This window comes from Neolamprologus multifasciatus, chromosome 17 (assembly GCF_963576455.1).
Source record: "Neolamprologus multifasciatus chromosome 17, fNeoMul1.2, whole genome shotgun sequence".
NCBI lineage: Eukaryota > Metazoa > Chordata > Actinopteri > Cichliformes > Cichlidae > Neolamprologus > Neolamprologus multifasciatus.
The window spans coordinates 16,874,434-16,899,711 of record NC_140455.1 but is presented as its reverse complement, the minus strand read 5'-3'; the positions used below and the strand labels follow the sequence as shown (position 1 = coordinate 16,899,711).

At 44.2% G+C, this 25,278-nt stretch overlaps 2 protein-coding genes and 1 non-coding gene across 3 annotated transcripts; 1 reads left to right on the top strand and 2 right to left on the bottom strand.

The window, feature by feature from the left end:
- Window positions 1-8,859: 8,859 nt before the first annotated feature.
- rpl18a (ribosomal protein L18a) lies at window positions 8,860-12,342 on the bottom strand. The gene is made up of 5 exons (XM_085137957.1): window positions 12,214-12,342; window positions 10,596-10,775; window positions 10,382-10,511; window positions 9,236-9,345; window positions 8,860-9,002 (listed from the first exon to the last, which is right to left on the bottom strand). The coding sequence occupies exons 1-5, from the start codon at window positions 12,229-12,231 to the stop codon at window positions 8,910-8,912; spliced, it is 531 nt and encodes a 176-aa protein (XP_084994083.1). The 5' UTR covers window positions 12,232-12,342; the 3' UTR covers window positions 8,860-8,909.
- LOC146499208 (small nucleolar RNA SNORA68) lies at window positions 10,849-10,980 on the bottom strand. The gene has a single exon (XR_014870459.1). It is a non-coding gene; the product is annotated as a small nucleolar RNA SNORA68 (small nucleolar RNA).
- Window positions 12,343-13,854: 1,512 nt separating the features above from the next.
- On the top strand, window positions 13,855-24,887 carry xpot (exportin, tRNA (nuclear export receptor for tRNAs)). Its single transcript, XM_085137954.1, has 24 exons — window positions 13,855-13,985; window positions 15,640-15,793; window positions 16,432-16,514; window positions 16,590-16,646; window positions 16,736-16,805; window positions 16,931-17,149; window positions 17,402-17,586; window positions 17,670-17,838; window positions 18,333-18,569; window positions 18,705-18,743; window positions 18,827-18,889; window positions 18,964-19,088; window positions 19,166-19,310; window positions 19,390-19,604; window positions 20,641-20,710; window positions 20,782-21,020; window positions 21,109-21,394; window positions 21,479-21,668; window positions 21,971-22,087; window positions 22,210-22,325; window positions 22,404-22,451; window positions 22,533-22,604; window positions 22,892-22,948; window positions 23,030-24,887. Exons 2-24 carry the CDS (start codon window positions 15,707-15,709, stop codon window positions 23,054-23,056), a joined length of 2,916 nt encoding a protein of 971 aa, XP_084994080.1. The 5' UTR covers window positions 13,855-13,985; window positions 15,640-15,706; the 3' UTR covers window positions 23,057-24,887.
- The last annotated feature ends 391 nt before the right edge of the window (window positions 24,888-25,278 follow it).

Genomic DNA, 25,278 nt, shown 5'->3' with positions numbered 1-25,278 from the left:
ATGAAACACGATGATCATTTTGGAGGTTATGGTCATGACATGAAGTGCTCACCAATGAACATGAAGGTCGTGTCCAAATTCATGGGCTGCATCCTCCTGAGGACCCGGCCTTCGCAGTCTACGTGGGCCGGGTCCTCAGAAGGTCGGGTAGGCCGGAAGTAAACGGCTGGGGAAATTAGACGGTCTAGCCTTCTGATTAGCGTCACCGCTGTCTCGGTGGATTTTAATAAACTCGGCCGTCTGCTCCTTGCTATCTAAAATATAACAGGACACTGGCGTAAATTCTCGACCGTCTCACACTTCTGTTTAATCAGTTTTCTGTTTGATGTTTATTCAGCTGTGTGAAAATCCCGGAGGAACCCACCCGGGGGATTAATAAAGTTTTATTTTATCTAATCTAATCTAATAACTTTAATCTCAGCCAAACCGATTTACTCACGAACAAATAAAACACTGAAAAAAGCCCAACAATAACATTTTTAGGTTGTCTAAGTAAGTTATATATTACGTTTAACCTGAGTAGCGAAACTCCGCGGTGATCTGAAAATGATGTGCCGGGAGTTGTGCCGTTCTCAGCGGCTTCAGTGACCCTCGAGCTCCCGGCTAGCTATCGAGCTGGTGGGTAACAGACGTCTCTGAAAACATCAGAGCACTTTTGCAAATATGCGATATCTTGATAAACCAAGCAGATATTTGATGTTTACACAGCTACTTTCTCGCCTGAAAATATGTTAAAAGTTTATTTTGTGACCCAGAAAGATTAATAAGAGTAATTTTAAAACTTAGTAGCAGCCGCCATTATTGGAAACTGGAGTATGGCTGGGCCGTGCTATGAATTCTGGGATATGGTAGGCCACAAAGGACACACCTGACCCATCCTTCAAATTCGGGGAAAAGGAGGACGCATTTGTCGGCTGCATTCGGAGGAGTCTACGAATTTGGACAGCCTTCGGCGCGTCACTGTGACATAATCGGTCTACAAATGCGGCCTCAGGAGGATACAGCCCATGAATTGGGACACGACCGAAGTTTTCCTCAGTTTTCCTATGTTTGTTTTCTAAAAGACAAAACAAAAGGGTTATGATGAAAACAACTTCTAGCTTGAAGAACTTCACGCTAATGACATATGGCAAACATAAGAGTTCATACAGAGTTCAAACAGATGATTTAGCAGCTGGCTCGAGTCTGCACGCAGATACAGACATAAAAACAAAAGATCAAATAACCTGAAAGGGGTGGGGGATCCATACAGCACAGTAGCACCGTATTCATTTATTGATATTGTCTCGATACAGGGACACCAAATATCAGTGTTCTGTTAAATAAACGAAAATACTCAGGAAATATTATGAACAGAGGGCCTCACCAACATCCTGAGACAACGTTAGCTGAGCAACTAGCATAGCTCAGACTGAAGTCACTCAGAGAGATTACTGTCTGGTTTATAAATACAGACAGATTGCAGACTCATGAGTGTGAGTGAGTCTGTGTCAGCGAGACCACTCAAGTGGACTCGACCTAACTCTGGTTACATTCCTGTAGATCAGAAAGGCTGTTGAGCACACATGTAATAATTAAATTTGTACACAGCTTCACCTACATGATCTAATCTTATTTGATAAAACAGACAGATAGTTTAACTGTGAGGACAAAATCTGCAGCAGAAAAATGTGATTGTTATTGCAAAACTCAGCGTAATCTCTAGAATATTGTATGGCCTGGTGTCTGCAGAACGACTTCTGACCCATGACGTTCTCTTCAGGTTTAACGGATGTTAGTCAATGTGAAATAGACTGCTGTGATTGGTCATAAATCTTTTTTAGGAAAGAAAACATGCTCAGTGTTTAGGCAAGTTCAAATAAACATTTAAATAACTTCCAAATAAAATCTCAACGAATTTTTTTCACTGGTTGTACAGATGGGCTGCTAACAGATGGCTCCACAGAATTAACACACTAACACTGATGTTTCAAAACGAACAGATTCACCTGTGAGCGAGATGACACCTGGGATAACAGTGATGTCATCGGGTTACGATAAATCTGTGGAACAGTCTGCACCGCCCCCTGTGGGAGTAACGTGCAACTACTGGAAAAGGTGCAAGGGCCCAGTGATCCTCAAATCTCACAGGGGCAGGAGGAGGTCTGGTGCAACCTACTGAGCTTATGACTCCCAGGCATTTGTTTCCACATGTTTGCCTAAATCCTTAAAAGGTTTCATGTGAACATCCGACACTTTAAAACACGTTTGTCCTGTGAGTCAACTGCAGGGTTTGGCCACCAGGTGTTGCTGTTTACACTGAAAGAATGAGTTTAAACTCGCACAAAGTCTGCAGAGAACTCTGTGTGTGTGTGTGTGTGTGTGTGTGTGTGTGTGTGTGTGTGTGTTCTGTAGAAGCTGTTAAGCTTTGTTGATCTTTGTGATTACATGTCGTTTTGGCTCCGACGGCTCCGAACATTCGTGGGAGGTTTGGAGAAGCATTAAGTGGAGGATGGAAAGTGTTTGGCTGCTGAGCACAGAGCTTTTAGCACATTCCTGTGCAGCGGCGGCAGAACATGGTCTGGGTTCAGTCCTGGTCAGCGCACTCCTTTCTCCTGCTGGAGAAAACTTAAAGCCCGTCAATCAAACGGCGAGCCTGAGTCAGCGGGTTGCAGTCCTGTTGCCGATAGCTGAGCCGGCAGCGAAGAAAGGTGCTTCTTTGTTTGGAGCGTGCGCTGTCTTTTCTCTGCAGGCGACCCCCGACCTCCCCTCAGAGTGTAGGGGAGATTATTTAAGAGCCAGCTCTGCCTCAGTGAGGGGTAATTACTCTGAGTACTCTCAGGTTGCTGCTCGCTGATGATTTTATGCGGCCATGTTGGATTTATGTAAGGCAACCTGCAGGCCTGCAGTGTGACGGCCTTGAACTGAGTGTCAGAGAATAACTCAGGTGGGCAAGGAGCTGCCAGAAAGTTCTACTCAGACTTTCAGTTTGTGTGAAGTTAACGATGGTGTGATGTTTGAGCTCAGCAGAGGGCCGAAAAACTTCGTGCTGCTCTGAAGTTTATGCTCCATCTGAGGCTGAGCTTCAAGTCGTTTTCATTCAGCCTTAAATATTTTTGTCTCCAGGAAAGGTTCCTATTAGTTCCAGGTTCTGAAGAATACTACAGCATACTGGTGCTTCCAGGGAGACGCTGTGAATCCAGTCTCATCGCTCGTCCTGCACAGGAAGTTCTCGTTCTGCTGCTCCACTGCAATCACGCCTCCCATAGTTGCTCGCCTTTCTCCATCCCACCGTCTCTTACTTCCACAGCTCAGTTTAATCTGTAAGTCCATCAAGCTGATCCACAAACAGTTCAGAATGCCTTCACGTACCAAACACCACTGTAATCCACCAGTGTGGAGTGACCTCAGGAGCCAACTCAGTGTGGAGTGGGTGAGGACCTGCGTGCATCTAAAGGTTGACCTTTGATCTCCTGTGACCATGTGTCCTCATATGGGGGATTGCATTTGAGCTTTTTTATTGACGACAATAAAAGACGATGCTTAGTCATTATATTCATCCTCAGTTCATTTCAGCGGGGATCAAACATCTAGCTCAGGCTACATCCCCTCCAGAGCGGTGACATCCTACGAGCTGGAGTCAGCAGCAGGGGATCAAACCACCAGGACCTTCATCCTAAACCCACCCAGATGTGATGAGTGTCACTGTTAGTGTCAGATTGTTTTGAAACCATCACTGAAACAAACAAACTCAACTAAACAAATCTGCACGAGGAACAGACTGACTGTAAAAATGAGACAGAAGGAGCAGGACAGGTAATCGTTACCAACACAGGTGAGAACAATCAGTGCGTCAGGTAAAAGAACACTGACACTTCTCACATGAATGTCGAGGTTTTTAAGATCATTGCAGGCTCGCTGGGTACCTCATGAGCTCCTGGAGGACTCATAGCACTGGATGAATCCCTCTGATGAGCTGTTCAGTCACAAACACAAGGACAGCACAGAGGTCAGGACTCAGCACTGCCACCACAGCATAATTACCCTCTCCACCTCCGCCTCACTCCTGCGTCTCCACCTGCAGCCCTGACACTAAGCCTTTGTGCCCTGTGGATTTTGTGGTTTGAGGCTTTGCCACTCTGTACCTGCGGAGAGTTTTTGGCTGGCCGGGGATCCTCAAAGCCTCCCGGCCACCTCGAGCTGTCGGCCCAGGCCGCAGAACAGTAAACCTGGCTGAGGCCAAGACCAGACTGTGGTCAGGTCAGAGCCTCAGGATTCCCCTCAGTGTGCAGGAAGCAAACAGCTAACACGAAACTCTGCAACAGCAGCACACATCAGTGATTTAATGCTGAGACGAGCTGCAGGTTCTTTTCTTAATGAATCATTTGGGCTGAAAAACACGAGAAAACAGGAAGAAAGCCCAGAGTGACACGTCTGCTGCCAGTACAGGATAAATAACCTGACTTCATGTCAGGTCACGCTCCGCAGCTTTACTGCTAAGCAGACTGATGATGGTGCACATGGCTAATGGATAATACTGTAACACAGCGGTCCCCAATCCCCGGCCCTCGGACCGGTACCGGTCCGTGAGTCGTTTGGTACCGGGCCGCAAGAGTTGAGGCTCAGGTGCGAAATGTATGCTTTTCAGGGTTTTTATCAGTTTTCAGCGTTATTTTGTTATCGTTTTTATCGTTAACTCGGTTTTCCTGGGTCTTTTCACATGTGTTATGAATAAATCTTTTTTTCGGTACCGGTACTAGTTTTATTTTGTTGTATTTATCCACGACACCTTAAAGGCCGGTCCGTGAAAATATTGTTGGTCCGTGGCGCAAAAAAGGTTGGGGACCGCTGCTGTAACAGACTAATACAACAGTATAACACAGTAACAGGCTGTCTTGACTTCAATTCTTGTGCTCTGTTCATTGTGTGTGTGGTGGGGGCGGGGCTTAAAACAACCTGAAACAGTGAGCAGAGGAGAGAAATCAGAGAGCTTCCTTTCTTCTCAGCTTGTCACTCAAAGCACTTTCTACACTACTCTTTTACCAAATCACACACACATTCCTACATCACTTCCTCTGTGCCCGAGGATGTTGTCCAACATTTATACATGATGGAAGCATCAGGGACAACCTGGTGTCTGCTCAGGGACTTGGGGACCAACCCACTGATATTGCAGTTGGTAGGTGACCAGCTGGATACTTGGACCACAGCCACTCTCAGACTGCTAAAACACATGAACTGAATGACACTGTGATTTCACAGTGTTTTCACTACCCCTTAATAATGTTTTGAGTTTTAATTGCACAATACATTATAAACAATACATTTTAAAACATTAAAAAATATATAATTTTAAATTAAAACTCTTATGAAGATTCATTAACCACAGAATTTTCTGGCAATTATTTAATTGTTCAGACTTTAACAGGCCGACTGTATTTTCACTGTGATTATTGGCTGTTGCCATGTTGTCGTTTTCTCTCCCATATTTAATAAAAAGTGCATTCTGGGTAAACTTTCAAGGTTCACATCACCATTAAAATATTTTAGATTCATGAAAGGTTTGTTTTTCACCTAAATTTGAAAGTAGGATCATTTTTCCAGCCCTGATTTCTTCAGGTTCAGAATCATTTTGTAAAGGTACGAGCCCCTGACTGTTTTTCCTGCCATGAAGCTGAAAAATGTCTCTGCTGTCATGCTTTCCATGATAACCCAGTCAGAAAATGTAATTTAATTTTAATTAAATCCCACAAGCCTTTGAGTTTACACAGAATGCATACTTGGGTGTTATATGAATTATGAGAGAGGGGTCAAACATCCACCCAGGCATGTTTCTGCTGCTCTGCGTCACACGTGTTTAAACTGGAGCTGATGGTTTCAGTGGAGAGCTAGCTGGTGCTAATGCTCGGTGAGTTAAACGTTTGGAAACAAGATCGTTAACGGAGGAAAGTTCTGACGTTTGTAGTATTTGGCATCTCTGGGCCACCGTAGGTCGGTCCTGCAGCAGGCTGGTATCAGACGTCCCCTCTCTGCCTTTAAACACTTATTTTCTGTGTGAGAGCCATCGGCAGTATTTCAAACATGCAGAGAACAGCCAGCAGCATTTAAGGGCCTCTGAGCTCTTGGCAGCTTGGCGTTCCCAATGAGCTCCTCTGGGAAGCTTTAACTGTGTGCAGTCGGAGCTCGAAGCCCTGAGAATTTAAACCAAACGGCCTTTTAAGCCCAACAATAAAATCCCTGCCATACAGACTAAGCTGCTTTGTGTGGTATTCATTTCTGGAGTTATAACCAGCTTCCTGTCACCAGTGCTGTGCATGGAGCTGCTCACAAATAACAGAAAACACGTCGCCGTCCTCCTGCTGTCCGCCTCCCTCTGTATAGCTAACAATTTTACGTGTTCATGAAGGTGAAGTTTTCCAGCGCTATCTGAGGTCCTCTCTGCACATGCCCAGTTCACTCCTTTTCTGTAAGTTAGCCCACATTGAGGACGATTACAGCCGAGTCCGAACAACCGAAGTGGACCCACATTCACACTGAGCCACTCTACCAAACACACATTCTCACCCACATTTCTGCAGGTCCCTCCGATTCTCACCAAAGACTGTGAAGAATTTCAATTGAGTAAGTTTCATAGAAATACAGAACCTTTGAAAACAGCATGACGGCACAAAGTGTTTAGGAAGTCTCTCCTTTTCATTCCTGTCAGGTTTCAGGGCCTCTCAGCTACGATCCACACTCGATGATCTCGAGTGCGGCCTGATGTCATCAAACTGGAAATTAGATCCAGCACGAAGATCTGGACAGGCGGAGCTCTGAATGTTTAGAGGTTGAGGTCGGCTGAGGAGAAGGCGGCCTTCATCAGCACAAAGGTTAAGCTAATCAATAATCAGTTGAGATGGCAGCTTTGAAATCGCTGCTCAGCTACACTTCATGTCCTGGACAACACTGCCACCATGTGGATAGACAGCATAAGAGCGGCAAGTTCACAATTACTCCTGGGGTCAAAGGTCAGAGATCAGGGATTTGTTGGGTCTCATTACCTGAAGCTGCCCGTCAGCCTCAGCAGTTTCATCACTCTTTAAGGCTCGACCAATTGAAACTGTCAGCTGATCGGTGTTTGATCACATTCATCAAAAACTAAAATGTGACCGTCACAAACGTCACAGTGATGTCATGTCTGGTGTATTTAGAGAGAAGGTGGATAAAAGTGCTTCAGTTCATCATCTGAGAAAATATCAAACAGGAAGAAGTCCCATTTTCTACATTTGTAAGACACCTTTAAAAGTTTAAAATCAGAATTGGATTCACGGTCCTCTTACACCCAGACAGACCATCCTTTATTTACAGTAACTTCAGTTTATCTGATGAAAGTTTTAGCTCCAGAATATTAATTTATGTTAAGTTTGAAGCCATGTAAAAAAAAACAAACAAAAAAAAAACATGAGAGGGTGGGTCAAAGTTCAGCTCTTTAGATCAGGGGTGTCATAAGGCCCGGGCTCCAGAACCAGCACGCCAGACAGCTTTGGAAAATATTTAGCAAATTCATTCCCCCATTCATACCACATTGAATCAATTTATAAAAATAAAAACTTAATTACCCTATAAATATGGGACAGTATGGTCTGTGTACTAACATGACTTTATTGGTAATTTTGCTGTTCAAACTGCGCTTCGTTTTTTATGTACCTTGGTGTTCATCTGAACAACAGAGTGGACTGGACTCATAACTCAGACGCCCTCTACAGGAAAGGGCAGAGCAGGCTGTACCTGCTGCGGAGACTCAGGTCGTTTGGAGTGGAGGGCCCACTCCTGAAGACCTTCTATGACTCTGTGGTGGCCTCTGCTATCTTTTATGGTGTGGTCTGCTGGGGTGGCAGCATCTCTGCTGGGGACAGGAAGAGACTGAACAGGCTGATCCGGAGGGCCAGCTCTGTTCTAGGATGCCCTCTGGACCCAGTGGAGGTGGTGAGTGACAGGAGAATGGCGGCTAAGCTGTCATCCCTGTTGGACAACATCTCCCACCCCATGCAGAAGACTCTGACAGCATTGAGCAGCTCCTTCAGTGGGAGACTGCAGCACCCACGGTGTGGGACGGAGAGATTTCGCAGGTCTTTCCTCCCCACTGCTGTCAGACTCCACAACAAAGACTTTAACTGATCAAACACACACATCCACAAACATGCAATAACACTAATGTGCAATAATCTTTTCTGGCATCGTTGTATTTTTACTCAGTTGTATATAGCATTTGTATTCTATTTTTATCTTATTGTATATTTTATTCTACTGTATATAGTATTTTATTTTATTCTATTCTGTACAGTTGTGTACTGTATTTATTCTTATTGTATTCTAATTTTTGCTTCATAACTTTTGCACTGTCCACTTCCTGCTGTGACAAAACAAATTTCCCACGTGTGGGACTAATAAAGGTTATCTTATCTTATTCTTTAACCCTGTAATCAAACCCATCAAAAAAAATATTATAATTCAGATGTTTAATAACCTTTATAGCAATTGTTTTGCTATATCATGTTGAAGATATATTTTATTAGATATTTTTTGTATCACAGTTGATACAGTGGGTGTATTGGGCAACTTTTTGTTAACAAGAATGTGAAATTTAGACCCCCAAAAAGGTTTTGTCCATAACATTCTGAAATTCTGGCAAGTATTGATCAGGGGCGTCATAAGGCCCGGGCTCCAGAACTAGCGTGCCAGACAGCTTTGGAAAATATTGATGAGATCTCAGAAACTCATGTAGCAAATATGATACAAATGGCATAATACGGTTAATTTGATGTGAGGACTGAGCGCCGGCAGCTCAGTGTTTGATGTTTGTGTGACAGTAAGATGGAGACAGAGACGAGGCGTCGGCTGTTCGGTCGATTCGTTTATTATTTCCCGCACAAAAACAAATACAGCTGTTTTTAGTAGAAGGTGTTTGGTCTCTTGGTGGTGAAGCGGGGTTTGTGCTGGCGGCGCAGGACCCGGTGGGGCAGGGGGAACCTGATCTTGGAGTCCTGCAGGGAAACACAAAAGTCACATGACCAGACATTAAAGTGCCAAACAAAGCCGCTAACGGTCGTCTGTCGCCAGCTTCATGACCGCCAGGTTTAAAGATGGAGGCTCGAAACCTGGAAGAGGAATCTGGCCATTGGTGTGGCGGGTTTTCAAGCTGGAGCTGACAATGGTGGCAGCAGCCCAGAGAGAGTCCCGCCTCCTGATGAGGGAGGGCAGCGAGAGGAAGACTTACGTGGAACTGCTTGATGGCGGGTCTGCGACACTTGTTGGCGGCGATCACCTGCACCTTCATGATCTGGATTGAGTGGGCACGAGCACGATGGCGAGCTCCCATGTCACGATCTGAAAGAGAGGTTAGGAGGCAGAGCTTAACAAACAGGAGGCAGCTGCTCTGTGCAGACATCTGTTGATAAAACCTTCCACGCCCTGCAAAATTAAGGGTTTAAATAAAAATTAAACCCTAAAACACTCAGACGTCACCTGCTGCTCTTTGTTTCTACTAAGGTTAGATTTTTAGATTCAGATGTGAGCGAAATGCTCGCCTTCCTGCTCGTTAGAGATCATTGATGAGGCGCTGGAGGAAACAGCAGCAGTGATGGAACAATAATAGTTCAGTAATTTTAGATGTTTAAATTAATCCTGTTAAATAATCCAGATGATGACATTAATTCATCATTAAGCCTAAAACCTCCTTAGAGGCAGGAGTTACGTCCACGCTCAGGTGTTTGACCACCAGCTGTCAGCTCAGACCAAACACACCACAGCGCTGACACACACAGCTGGGTTTAGCAGCTCAAACAAAAACCAGTGAACAGGCGCTTCAGAGCGCTCGTGCAATGACACGTGAGCTCAGCTGGACGTTAGAGCCAGGAGGTCCTTAAAACCGTGGAGAAACTGCAGGAGCACGCTCAGATGCCATGAAACTACAAAACGGAAATGATTCTGCAGATTTACTGTCCGAGGTTTCCATCGGGGCGTCCTTAGCAGAGAAATCCTCACGATGTAGAACAAGTCAGAAAAATTTAATCTGGCTGCACGCTGACCGCCGTTAATTTTAATAGCGAAAACATTTCAAAGTTTTCATCAGCAAACTTTTTTCCTGACAAAAACACAACGATCAATATATCTGCCAGGAAAGCACCAAGCCAGCTCCCCATTTCTCATGAAAACACGACAAAAGGTCAAAATCTGAAATCATCTTTAATATTTTGCTGCTGTGAAAAACAGAATTCCCACTTTTGGGATTAACCGTAAACCAAGCAGATCCAAACCTGATTCTCACCGTGATCCAAGTAAATTCGTCTGATTTCTAAAAACAGATTCTAACAACAGAGGCGCCATTGAAGCGGCGCCTCGTTGGCCCGCTGTTAGTACTCACAGCACTGAGTGACTGCTCCAGATGTGGTGAGGTCCCTGTACTCTCTGTACATGTTGTGGGTGCCGCTGCGGGAGTCGTAGCGCAGCCAGATGCCAAAGTTCTTCACCTTCAGAGGCGTCTTCTCGTTGACCTGACCGGAAAACACGACGAGCCATTAGACGATGTCAGAGTCGCTAACAAGGAAAAAAGAAACGAGGGTTAAACAGAGACTCACCAGGCCGCAGTAGACGATCTCTCCAGATGCCTTCTTCATCTTCCTCAGCTGAGAGACAAAGTACCAGAAGCGAGACTTGGCTACGATGTGGTTCGGGGCGAAGATCCTCATCCGGTAGAGAGGGGGGGCGGGGTTCTTAGCCGAGGGCAGCAGACGCCCAATGACCTTATACTCCCTAAGCTGTGGGAAGAAAATTAAGATGCGTCACATGTAGGTAAAATGATCAAAGCAACAACAGCGAGACAACAATAGGACATGTTGATCCCTGAATTCACTTTCAGAGGCACGACAGCAGCAGAGAAAGGCGACAAGGACCAAGTTCCTGTTCGCACGCCAGACAAAATCACGCCACGAAAACGGCGTGACCTTTGGGTTTGGGTGCGTACGGAGACATCACAAATAACACACAAGCTAAAAATAACATTGCTCACTTAAACATCACCAAAAACAAACTGATAATAAAATAACAGTTTCATTTTCTTACTGCAAACACTCAAACATGATTAAATTATCATTAAACTGACGGATCTGAGGTGTGTGTAGTGACATTTTGGCAAAAAAAAAAAACAAAAACAAAACTTTAAAATGACTTCAGTTTTATTGATATCTTAAAGCTTTTTTTGAACAATTATATTTTAAACTACAAATAACACAATCCTCTAAAGATTTGTGTTTTTCTATTAAAAACAAGAATCCATAACTGTTTCCTTTTATCTTATACTTCCTCGGTGTTAGGTTGGGTTTTTTTTGCTGTCATCATTAGCCGAAATCTTTCTTAGCATTTCCTATTTCTATAACCACCACAGGTGTGCACACACCTGCCACTGAATTACCGAGTATCTGGAGAAAACCTTAAATTGCGCTTTTTTTAAAGAGGTTCTGCAGCCGCTCAATTCAGTGCTTTCTATACGGATTAAAGGCAGTTCATTGAGTCCGTGTTTCAGTTTGTGCTGCCAACCCTTTGTGTCTGTTTCTGAATACTTGATATCAACTCCAGTTCTGGCCTACAGTGGACAATAACTGCTGTGAGCTGGAGGAGTTTTTACTGTACTCAATCACTGACCGCACTCGCTTTGAAAAAGCAGCGATTCTACAAAAAAAAACCCAACTGTTTAAGCCTTTTTAAAAAAAAGCTCCATAAAGTCCCGATATTTATAAAACAATGATAAAAACTACAGTTCCTACTAAAAAACCGGCTCACTATGCCTGGTTAAAAAGCACGCCGATAGCTCGGGTTAGAGATGAACTCACATTAGCTGCTAACGTTAGCTTCTACTAGCGCAAATCAAGCTGCGCTGAAATTAAATCAGATTAAATATGATCAGTGCTACTGCTGGACCGCTGTCCACACCTCAAGCCGAGCTCATTTTCTCAGTGAAGCCGTGAGAGATCGCACTCTCTCCGGCTGCAGCCCTCAGTTTGAGCCCAGTCCACATGGTGCTGACGCCATGTTGTAGACATGAACGCACCGGGGTGAAAAGACTCAAATTGCCGCTTTAAGTCGCACTTTATGGAAATAGCTCTGCACGAGCCCCTCAAAGTAGACGTTATTTTATTAAATGTGCTGTTAGAAGCCGCGTGTGAAGAGTGAAAAAGTGTAAATTTAGGGTTTACGTACTGTGCCGGACGCCTTCATGGTGCCTCTCGCTCACTGCCACAGTAAAAGAGGAAGCAGCAGGGCGGAGCATGCGCACGTCAAATGGAGGGCGGAAGTTCCTCAGAGGTGCCGTCCGAGTGGAGTTCCCCCCAGAAACTGAAGAAGATGAGCTATTGACCCATAATCTGTCAAACATCTGTCAAACAATCTGTGTCAGCGATGGTATGACTTCATTCTGAGGCTAAAATCTGTTTTTAATGAATATCTGAGAGAGAGTCAAATACAACTCAGCAGCCCTGAGAGGAGGGTTAAATGGCAGGAAGCTCTGCACTGATTATAATACAAGTGATTTCTTTATTTTAAATATATCCTCTTTATAATCCTGCAGCGTTTTACCAGAATAATCATAAACACTGGACATCAAACACACAGATGTATGTTTACATATATCTGTCTATATCTGAAATAGAAAGATATAGTGCTTATCCCTATATCCTTATAAGAAAGATCAGGCTTCCTGCTGTTTAATGAACAGCAGGACGAGTCTTCAGTCAGCACATCAAAGCACGGAGGAGAAAACAGGTTCGTGGTTCAATCCCCGTTTAGAAATACTGTTTTAAGACCACAAAAATGTTACAAAATAAAGAGTTTGACCAAGCTGGTTTTTCCACTGCAAGCAGGTGGAGCTGAAGAAAGAGGGCTCCACACTGATATGATCAATATGAGAGTCGATCACTCTTGATTATTGATTTATTATGTCAGCTCTGATTGGATGTCTTGATTCAACATCTCCATGTCAATGAATCTACTGATCTAATGAAGCAAAGGCTGTGTAATACAGAGAAACGACAGTTCCAGCTGAACTTTAACTTTTAACCTCAGAATTAAATCCAGCCAAAATTCAGTCTGAAGCTTCTCTGCAGTCTGACAGCTTCACTGAAAAAATACATAAATAAATAAAATTAAAAAATCAAGAAAAGATCGCACAAACAGAGGAATTAAAAATGCTAATGAAATGTTCAAAATTAGAGTTAGGGTTCACTTGTTGGATCACTTGTTTTTCTATTGTGAATCAGTCCACTCCTTTTGAATTGATGTGTGGAGCTGGCTACAGCCCAGGGGAATTCAGTTACCACATTTGACGGTAACTGTAGTTAAACTTGGGATGCTTGCCGAGAACCCAATTTAGACTTCGTGATTAGGACTGTCTTGTTACTGGGAAACATTTTTATTCACAAATGCAGACATTTCAAAGCTAAACCATGTATAAACAGATGGCTGAATGATCTTAAACTCTTGAGTAAGTCGCTAAAACATGTAAATGACAAGAAAGCCTGTAAACTTGTTGTACTATTCAATAAGTTCAGTTTATGTTAAAAGGAGGCCTCTCTATTTGAGATGTGGATCATGATTTCCCTTTTTATTCTCACGGTCTATGCCTATACGCTCAGATTTTACATTGCCCTTTTCTTTCTTTCTTTCTTTCTTTCTTTCTTTCTTTCTTTCTTTCTTTCTTTCTTTCTTTCGCTTTTCTTTTTCTGTTCTTTTTTATCTTGTAGTAATGCTCAACCGTAACAACAACCGTTTGTTTTTGATAAATAAAGTTCATTAAAAAAAAGAATAATTTAAAAAAGTGCACGTTTTGCTGACGCAGTGACCGCGGACCCTCTTCCGGGTCACACGCGGTGAGCCGGAAGTGATCGTGCGCGGACACGCTGCGTGCAGTGGTACTCCCGGCGGCTCTGTAAGGCGCTGACGGAGAAGAACCACCGGAGGAGGACGGTTTCATTAAGGTAGGATCTCATTCTTCTTCTCCCCTCTGAGCTCTGGCTGTGAACTGCAAACGGGACTGAGGCCTGCTGAGTTTTTTTGCGTGAGGCTTAAGTTGCTGTGGAGCTCGCGTAGCCGCGGGCAGGTAGCCTCACCGGGCCGTCATAAACCGGGGTAGAACCTCCCTCGGCTCCATCCGCTCCCCCGCACCGTCACAGCCGATCTAATTAAACACCTTCGGGTGAAGTCGGTGGGTTTTGGTGGAGTTTCAACCATGCGAGGAGCGCCCTCCGCCCGCCCGCGAGCTCAGCGGCTAGCAGGCTAGCTGCCGTTAGCAGCTAGTTTGTTCCGATGTGAAGGTGTTAGCTCGGAGCTAACTGACGAAGGTGGGCTTCATCCAGGAGCTGCGACATGGAGATATCCGCCTGGGGCTCAGGTGTTCGGTAGAGATGAGACCGTGTGGTGTTTCGGTGTAAACATGAAGGCTGGAGTATTGGCCCCGTGTTGCATCACCCTCGGTCTCCGTCGTCCACAAACGCCACCCGAGCTGTCACTGCGGGCAAGAGCACTGCCAGCTCACCTGGACTGACTATCAGCTGGACACCTATTTACCTTTAGCCCCTACATAGCCAACGTAATTCAGTCTGTAATTTTGATTAAATCTGTTTTTATAAGAACGCTGGAAAAATTCTCTAAATTGGGTCACAAGTGAATGGAGTTTGGTGGAGAAATGCCCGTTTTCTACAGCAGATTACCCATGTGTTATTACTGTACAACAGTGTACACCTACTCTACCACGTACTTGGTTAATTAAAAAAACCGAAGCTAATAAGGTTAAGAAGAGCATCCAAACCTTTCTTTACTGAAATTTAATAAAAAGCGAATGGAGTTTGGTAGAGAGGTGCCCTGTTTATACAGCTGTGTTTATTCTTAATCAACCCACCCTTGCTCACATGTTTCACTGAAACTACAACCTAGATCTGATGTGTTTATCATCATTACAGTGCAGAATCAAATTTCCACTAATCTGATAAAAAAAGGGCCTTTGGAAAGAGCCATATCTCTGGAGCCTTTCTTTTTGAGTTATTACTTTTATCTGACAACATCAGTCACATACTTTGAGTCTTTTATTCATTAAATTTGTATTTACAAACAGCAACAACAAGTCTTAAGTACACAAAGGAAAGAACAACGGACAAGATTAAGAAAAGGGATAGAAATAAGCAAGAAGAGGCAGAAAAGGGAGAGGAAGAGTTTTTAAAAATGGAGGAATCAAGGGGAGAAGGAAGGACGTAGGATATGAATGAGGGAATATAACTAAAGTAGGATGAAGGAAAGGAAGGACAAATTAAAAGAAATAAAACTTTAACGGCACTAGGATGAATTAAATGTGATGAGTGGGTTTTTTTTTAATGGAGTCCATTCACTTTTTATTTAATGGAGTCTGTATGTTTTCCTGGGATTTCTGATTAATTACTAAAAATAAGTATCTTGTGCTTCTTTAACTGTAACCTTAATAACTCTAAAGCTGATCATGTTTCTTTGGCTTCTGCTGAAACAGTTTACCTGAACAAATGACACCTGAAACCTGTAACTGCCCTTAAATCATCTAATTAATCTGCTTCAATCTCACTAACCTGTGCTGTGTTGTGACAATCATCTCTTTCCTTGCTGCAGATGAGAGAGTTCTGGCCGGCAGCAGCAGAGAGGAGTGAACTGGCCTTGGAGGAAAGCTAACCCACGAATGGCCTGCCAGTCTGTCGCTGTAGTCATGGACGAGCAGGCCCTGCTGGGGCTCAACCCGAACGCCGATGCCCGCTACAGGCAGAGGGTGAGGCACCACCACACATCGCCACTGATACCCCCCACCCACACACCCAAAACAGTCAAAAAAAAGCAGGATGGGTTTACAGATGTATGAGTTGAAAATGGTTCAAAGACGACACGTCAGGAGCTGAAAGTAGTAAATCTTACTCAATGTTTGTGTTTGAGCTGGTACAAAACTGCATTCAGTCATACTTAAACACTCTGAAGATACTTCTGTTGCTCAGTTTCAAAGATGAGACACAAACCACATGGCGCAGAGCTTCCAGAAACACGACTTCTTAGTTAAAGACAGCGTTCAGGTGCTGAACTGGCCTGCTAAAAACATCTAGTGCTCCATCAGCATTTCTCCTGCTCAGTGAGTCTTTGAAAGGTGGTGATTGGTCAGCGTGTGTGGCCTCACTAAACAGAAGACAACAGGCAAACAAACAGAAATGTTTTAGCATCTGTTCTGATGTTTGCTTACCTGTGAGGTTTATCAGCGTCCAATAGAAACAAGATAAGCAGAGCACACTCAGATCAAAACCTGACATCAGCACCAGTAAACCCTCTGTGGATGTAAAGGTGCAGGAGAAGGTGTGAGAGCTGCTTGAGTAGAGCAAGAGCTGGTGATGTCATTGATGTCGCCTCTCTGTGTATTTCCAGGCTATCGCTTACTTCGAGCAGCTGAAGGAGTCTCAGGACGCTTGGGAGGTTTGTGCTGAGGCTCTCGCCAAAGGGATTTACAGGTGAGTGCCCAGCCCACACACCACAGGTGTGTTAGAGTCGTACCTGCAGCTGTTAAATGCATTTCTGTGTTTCAGTGATGACCACGTCAAATTCTTCTGCTTCCAAGTCTTGGAGCATCAGATCAAGTTCAGGTGAGAAAGAAGCTTCTTCACACGTGATCACATGATAAGTATTACCTGCTGGAGCTGCTCTCACGTGTGTGTGTGTGTGTGTATTACAGACATTGCAGTTTGAGTGCTGTTCAGCAGCAGCTCATCAGAGAGACTCTGATGAAGTGGCTCCAGTTTCAGGTATGTCACAACTTTGTGCCAGTTTAAACATCACAGTAATTTTCACTGTTTTAGTTGTGCAGATTTGAGCCTTGCTCACATCTCCTCACAGACTCGCTGTCACGTCTTTCATCTCTTCCCTGCAGCTGATGAACACTCTGCCCGAGAAGGCTTTCATCAGGAACAAGGCAGCACAGGTGTTCGCCCTCACCTTCGTCATGGAGTACATGACTCTGTGGCCCAAGTTCTTCTTCGACATCCTGTCCCTGGTGGGTCTGAACCCCCACGGAGTCGACATCTACCTGAGGACACTGATGGCCATCGACGCCGAGGTGGTGGACAGAGACATCCTGCACACGCCGGAGGTCAGAAAGCGGATCATGATGGGAAAACCTTTGGTGGTGTTTTATATTTGTTGCTGAGTTAGAGAAGGAGAGCAGGCTGATGTGGGAGGAAGAAGCCTCTGCAGGAAAGGAAACCCACAGAGCTCTGGCCCACACGTTACTCACAAAAACAGACTGGTTTCTAAGGAAGGGCGGTCACATGATCCAACAGAAAATGTGTCATAGGAAGCGTTTGTAGCTTTGGTGATGATTTCGCTGCATGTATTCCTGCAGGAGACTCGCAGGAACACGCTGATCAAAGACAGCATGAGGGAGCAGAGCATCCCCAGCCTGGTGGAGTCCTGGTTCCAGATCCTGCAGACGTACCAGCAGTCCCACCCCGAGCTCACCTGTCAGTGCTTGGAGGTTGTCGGAGCCTACGTGTCCTGGATCGACCTCAACCTCATCGCCAATGACAGGTCAGAACGAGCACGGGGAGAGGCGTCGTATACATGATTTCTGACCCATGGCCATCACGTCTCACCTGTTTTTGTGTTTTCAGGTTCGTGAACCTGCTGCTGAGCCAGATGTCCATGGAGGAGCTGAGGGAGGAGGCCTGCGACTGCCTGTTTGAAATCGTCAACAAGGGAATGGATCCAGTGGACAAAACCAAGCTGGTAGAGTCTCTGTGCCAAGTGCTACAGTCAGCAGGCTTCTTCAACGTGGAGCAGGTTAGAGTTACCATGGATACAAGGAACACGCCCATCACAGCCTCAGAGGCTCACAAGGGTCCTGAAAATGTCTGACGGTGACTTAAAGCACCATTCTGCTGTTATTATAAATAAATATTTCCAGCTGTGACTTAAACGTAAACATGAAACATTTCCATCGTCCATCCATCATCGTTGTTCACAGCCTGTCCAGAGCTAATCAAAAGACACCAAGTGAAGAATAGCTGCTGTAGATCATCGTTTAACACAAGAATATTTTACTTAAAGGAAAAAAGCAGCAACACTGAGGCCTCAGTTCTACAAAAACTCACAGTGTTTATGAAAGGAGGATTTGGTGTTTGTGATGTCACAGATGGTCTCACAGCTGGTTCGTTAAACATGTATCAGTTTAAAAATTGATTTTGTTTTCTTAAGTTTGCAGCGCTGAACTGTTCCTGCAGAATGTGTTTCCTTTACAGCTTCATGTTTATGTTTCCTCTTCCTGTCCCCTTTAGGAGGAGGATGTGGACTTCCTGGCCAAATTCTCACGGTTGGTGAACGGCATGGGTCAGAGTCTGGTGCTGAGCTGGACCAAGCTGGCGAAAACCGGCAACGTGAAGGACGCAGCAGAGACGCTGCAGGCCGTGGAGGCCAAAGTGCCTCTGCTGCTGCAGCTGCTGGTGCACGAGGATGACGACATCTCGGCCAACATCGTCGGCTTCTGCTACGAGTACCTGCACGTCCTCAAACAGGTGAGGCTTCTGAGGCCCGGGCAGCTTTTCTAACTTTTAGGAACAAGTTTAAAAGTGAGAACATGTTAAAAATTAGAGACCTTCGGGTCTCACAGCAGTGGTTTAAAATGTTCTGAGGTTGTTTTCTGTTCATAGCTTCCTCAGCTGACAGACCAGCAGAAAGCAAACATCGAGGTGAGTCTCTGAGCGCGCTCAGTGCATTCTCACGTCTTTATCTGAGGGCAAATCATTAAAAAGTTTTCTCGCTGTCACCATAGGCCATCATGCTCGCTGTAATGAAAAAACTCACGTACGATGACGAGTACAACTTTGAGAACGAGGTGAGTTTCTGTTTCTTCCTCTGTGAGGGCGGGGCAGAGCGGCAGGCATTACACCTGCTGTTGTTGTTTCTCAGGGCGAGGACGAGGCTATGTTTGTGGAGTACAGGAAGCAGCTGAAGATGCTTTTGGATCGACTCGCTCAGGTTTCACCGGAGCTGCTGCTGGAAGCCGTCCGCCGCGTCTTCACCAACACGATGCAGTAAGAAATGTTTTGATTTGTTTAGAGAGGTGGGAAAAACACAGCTGCCATGTTTCAGCTTTAATATCTCCTCTTAGGAACTGGCAGACAGCACCCTTCATGGAGGTGGAGGTCGCCATCAGGCTGCTCTACATGCTGGGTGAGGCCTTACCGGCGGCGCATGGTGCCCACTTCTCTGGAGACACGGCCAAGACGAGCGCTCTGCAGGACATGATGAGGACGGTGAGTCACATGACCGCTCGGCTGTGGTTCGGCGTCTGTGCGGCAAAACTTTAAATGCGTTTTCTTTTTGAACCCTTAGCTGGTTTCCTGCGGTGTCAGCAGCTACCAACACACCTCCGTCGCTCTGGAGTTCTTTGAAACGGTTGTGCGATACGAAAAGTTTTTCATCGTGGAGCCACAGCACATTCCTGGCGTGCTGATGGCATTCCTGGACCAGCGAGGCTTGAGACACAACAGCCCGAAGGTCCGCAGCAGGGTGGCCTACCTGTTCTCCAGATTCATCAAAACCCTACAGTGAGTCCAGCTTCACTTGCTGCACAATATCACACGTTTCAGTTTCCAATGGCAAGCCGTTGCCATTGGAAGCCATGTGATGCCGTTGATGGGGCAACAGGTTTCACAAGTGTGCTCTACACCAAGAATAACTCCACCACAACAAAATGTGATGCTTACACAGAAAACAGCAAAACTACAACCTGAGAAAATATTGTTTCATAAACTCTTTGAGCTGTACCAGCTTCTTTTTAACGTAATAAAACAGAAACTACAGCTGTCATTTTGTTCACAGTAGCCATGGAAACACAAACTGTTAGATCAGATTTGTGAGTTTCTTGTGGTTCCCAGCAGGTAGATTAACAGCAGTGGTGAGTCCACACATCACAAACATTTGGGACAAGTTTTATTGTCGTGTGGACGTATGTCCAGCGTCCGGAGGGGGACGCACTGAATATGTGCAAACTTTTGTATGTAAAACTACATGTCTAGCCATGTTTTTTTTTTTTTAAAAATCATTTATAATATTTAGTCTTTTGAACTCAGATGATTCTTTTTCTTTCTATATTACCACAAAGACAAAAAAGACATGAAATGTGTGAGCAAGTTGCCCTCTGACACTGAACCTGTTCATAACTCAGACTGGAGTCAGGTTCAGTGGTTTATGATGATGGTTTCAATCTGTCGGCTTTATTTTGACCTCCAGCTTTCACTGGTGTGGCTCTCAGCTGTTTACCCATTTATTAAGATTTCTAACCTCCGCTATGGTCATGAGTAGAAAGAATGATGCTAAGGAACTTAGCCTCAATCTGAAAGGCAGAGTGAGGTGGATCTGACCAGGAGGCCCCCTCGGTGAGGCGTTAAGGCCCCGAGGCGTCTGCTCAGGCTGCTCCATGACAGAAATATAGCATGACACTCATTACAGTTGGATGTGAATCTAATGTAGTTAATGAATCCAGGAACAAAGAGTCTGATTTAAGAAAGAACATCCGAATAATTGAAAATACGCTCAGTTGACTTTAAAACCCAGTGTTCGTTTACCGCTCTCTGTTGGCAGTAAACACATGAATGCCTTCGTCGAGGACATCCTGACGAGGATTCAGGACCTGCTGGAGCTCACTCCGCCTGTGAGTATCACAACACCACCTCTTCTTGCTGTTTCCTCCTCCTATACTAACTCATGCATTTCTCTATCCAGGAAAACGGTTTCCCGGCACTCCTGACCAGCGACGACCAGCTCTTTATGTTTGAGGCAGCCGGCATCCTCATCGTCAACAGCGAGAGCCCTGTGGAGAGGAAGCAGGCACTGATGAGAAGCCTGCTGACACCGCTGATGGACGCCTTCCGCCTGCTACTCGCCAAACTCCCCCAGGAGACTGAGGAGGAGCGTCAGACCGCCCTCGCCGACTGCCTGAGTCACGCCGTCGGCTTCGCCAGGTAAGAATCCATCAACGATCTATTTATTTATTATTCTGTCCACTGCCACGGCGTGCTACTCACCTCGCCACCGTCTGTGGCATTTCAGCCGGACCAGCAAAGCTTTCAGCAACAAGCAGACAGTGAAGCAGTGTGGCTGCACCGAGGTGTACCGGGACTGCCTGCAGGCCTTCCTGCCCGCACTCAGCTGCCCCGTGCAACGGAGCGTGCTGCGCAGCTCCGTGCGCTCGTTCCTGCACCGCATGATCATCTGCATGGAGGAGGAGGTGCTGCCCTTCGTCCCCGCTGCCTCAGAGCACATGCTGAAGGACTGCGAGGCCAAAGATCTACAGGAGTTCATCCCGCTCATCAGCCAGATCACTGCCAAGTTTAAGGTAAGCCGCCGCTGAACCAGCACCAAACCTTCCTGCACACTCTGACTTGCCATCCTTAACAAACTTCTCCTGTTGCCACGGCAGCGGCAGGTGTCTCCCTTCCTGCAGCAGATCTTTATGCCCCTCGTCCTTGCCATCTTCGAGGTTCTGGCACGCCCGGCAGAAGAGAACGACCAGACAGCGGCACTGGAGAAGCAGATGCTGAGGAGGAGTTACTTCAGCTTCATCCAGACCATCGCAGGAAGTGGGATGAACGAGGTGATGGCCAATCAGGGTGAGCGCCACTCAGCATGCCAAGAAACACGTAGACACAGAAGTAGGATCTGAACCTCACAGGGGAGGGCTCATTCAGGGAAAGGAAGCATAGAAGGAATGATGGGAAAAGGAAAGAGAGAAAATGGATTAGGAACAAGGAAGTACAAAGGAAGAAGGGAAGGAATGAAGGGAAAAAAAGAGATGGTAGGAAGAAGGAAACAAATGAGGAAAGGAAACAAGAGGAGAAAACGGTCCAGAATATTTTTTTCTTATTATACTTAAAATGAAAGAACAGGCCAAAGTTAAATGTTTTGTTTCCAGGGGCGGAGAACATGGAGCGCATCGTGTTCACCATCATTCAGGGCGCTGTCGACTTTCCTGACCCCATCGCGCAGAAGACCTGCTTCATCATCCTCACCAAACTGGTGGAGCTGTGGGGTGAGTCTGAAACATGACCTCGACAGGAAGTTGTGTCCTGTGAGCAGGAAGCTCGTTTTCTGTCGCTCCCTGCTGGTCAATACAGGGTGTGAGCTTCACTCTGAGCTCTTCTTCTTCTGCAGGAGGTAAAGACGGCATGGTGGGCTTCCCCGACTTTATCTACAAACACATCGTCCCAGCCTGTTTCCTGGCTCCCCTCAAACCGAGCTTTGACCTCTCAGATGCACAGACGGTCCTGGTGAGTTTCTTTAATTCCACCTTTAATAAAAAAAGTTCTTGTTTTGGTGACAAGCCTCAACTGTTTTCTTTTTTTCAGGTTCTGTCGGAGTGCGCTCTCACACTGAAGATGATTCATCTCAAACGGGTAAAAATGTGTTTTGTGGTTGACCAAGCTTTGTTATGTGTCACCGCACTTCCGCTTGAACACGTGCTGTTTTTGTTTCAGGGACTCGAATTCATCCAGTTCCTGCAGCAGGAGTACCTGCCATCGCTCCAGGTGGCCCCGGAAATTTCACAGGTCAGAAAAGCTCAAACCCTGACGTTCAAAAATACCTCGAGACGTGTTCCTTTATTTATGTTCAGTTTTATTAATTTCAAAGTGTTTCCTTATTTAAATATGTTTAATAATTTTTTTCTTGCATTTTTTCCCCTCCCTTGATAGTTTCTTGTTGGTATCGTAATATATAGTTTGACCCTGCTGACTCTCCGTACTTTGGACGAACTGTGGTTGAACGTTACCTAGTGTTGGACAGGTGGGTGTGTCAGAAAGCCTGCTAACAGTTTGTCTTTTCTTTTATCCATCAGGAGCTCTGCCAGGTTCTCCAGCAGCCTGACGTCAAAGTCCTGAAAAACTACATTAAGGTACGAGTTGTTGTTCTTTCTTGGTTTACGACCGAGTTCACCTGTTTCATTTCTACTGATGACCTTTTTTTATGTCGACAGGCGTTCTTCCAGCGAGGAAAACTGTAGGGAAAAAAACTAGAAGTTCACGGGGACTGAAGGACTCTTCACAGGAAGTGGTCATACTGCCACTCAACAATTGAAAAATACAGGACCTTAGCATAGGCGCTGCTCTTGCACTTAGAATTAAATGCATAACAAAGCCCAGCTTGTCTGAGTCGGGGACGCAGAACGAAGCCTGGTGAAACCCCTCCCTCTGAGATCAGCAGATGTGCAGGAGCGCCACGTCTGCTCAGAAACGTGGAGAACTTTGTGGACGCCATGAGGAAAGGGCTTTTTTTTTTTTTTCTTTTTCAGGAGAGGACGCCTGTTGTCGGGAAAAGATTGGGTAATTATCCTCAGTGACCTCCTAGTTTAGAAGAATCGATAGCTTTACACTCACATTAGAAACCACATTTCAGAACAGGCTAGACTGAGTTTTATAAGAAGGAAGAATAAAAAGGGCTGACGCATTATTCTTATTTAAAATGTGGCGTTTTGTTTTTGTTTTTTTTAAACATGCTGAGGAGTGAACGGTTGGTTTTAGGTTTGAAGTGAAACATTACAGCCCAACTCAATCTGCAGACCAAGTATTATCTTGTTACCTGATCAGCCAGAGATCCTCGGCGTGGATTTTAAAACCGAAGATGTGATGGAAATAGACACCACATTTTTGTTTGCTGGATGTGGCTGACTTTTTTTTTTTTTTTTAATTTCAGATGGAAATGAAAATGTAATGGAGGAACAAAGTGTAAATAAGAGAATAAGATGTTAAAAATGTAAATAAAATTCCTAGGTTTAGTTTCTTTTTGTTTTTTAAATATTCATTCCCATCTGGAAACCATGTGCGGAGGCCCATTTATGCCAGGGAAAAATGTAATATAAAAGTGAAAATTTCCGATTTGTGGCATCAAAAGTTTATACAAAAAAATTAAATATGCGTTCTTAAAAAATCTTTTTGTTTATAAATCAATGGAGTATTCATTTAAATTCACTTTCGGAATGAACATTTTATTCCAGGTATTTTCTTATAAATGCTACTTGATGAGTATTAACACAATCTTGTATTTGTTTTTTGAATTTTCTTTTTGTTCAACCTTATGGTGACTCAATGCGTAAAAATTTGGTTTCCATAGTTTCATAAAAAGTGAATATTTAAATTTACTATAAAGCGTGACTTTAAAGTAAAACTATAAATTTCACAGATGTAACTTTTACATAAAACGTTTGACCCACACTATTAGTTTTACTACTTCAATACAAAAATTATGTAAATTGAATTAATCAGTACATGGTTATATTTATTATTGCACTGACACATCTTTTAAAAAAAAAACATTTCATTTGATAAATTTAAAAATTACAATTTGCAAAGGTTGCAAGTTACTCTGTTGTGACTTAAAGGCTTGCTGTGGCTTTTTGTTTGTTTTTTTTCTCGACCTTAAAGTCACAGTTTTAGGTTGTTTGAAATTAAAAATTTAACAGGTGTGATCTGAAAGTAAACATAAATATGTTTATTATTCCAAAAGTTTATCCGGTTATTAACTACTTTGATGTATTTAGTCAAACATGAGTGACTTTTTTTTGATTGAGTAATTAACATTTTTGATGCAGTTTCTCAATATTTTGAGGTTTGCTGTATTCAGTTAAGTTGTGAGTTTCTATGACTTTCATAGATTTTATATTATTCATATCCTCAATATTATTTATTATTTATATTATTCATATCCTTAATTAAATATTTTGCTCTAGTCTCTTATAGTTTAACATTTGGCAATTGAAAAATGTTTTTTTGGGGAAGAAATGACTTATTCCGAGTATTTGTACTTTTGATGCCTCAAATCTCAAAATTTAAAACTTGGGGGAAAAAAATCTGAATAATAATAAATGTAATCTAGCATTCAAATTCTTTTGATTTATTCAGTAAAGCTGATTTCCCAAACTTAAAATTTGAATCTGTTCATCTCTAATTTGGACAACTTTCATTCCTTTTTCTTGGCATATGAGGACCGTAGAAATCGGAACTAAATCATGCGTATCTCCTGTAAAAACAGACCGTTGCTGTGTGCAGAAGCAGCTTGATTAATTTTATATTGCAGTGACAATTCAGGACAATTCATTATGCAACACTTTTACTGTGAAGGAGCTGCTAAACAGTTATAACTGTCCTGAAACAGCAACAATCTGTACAGATGCTCTTCACACCTCCAGATTTTGTGACGCCCTGAAAATATTTCCAATGTTTGAATAAG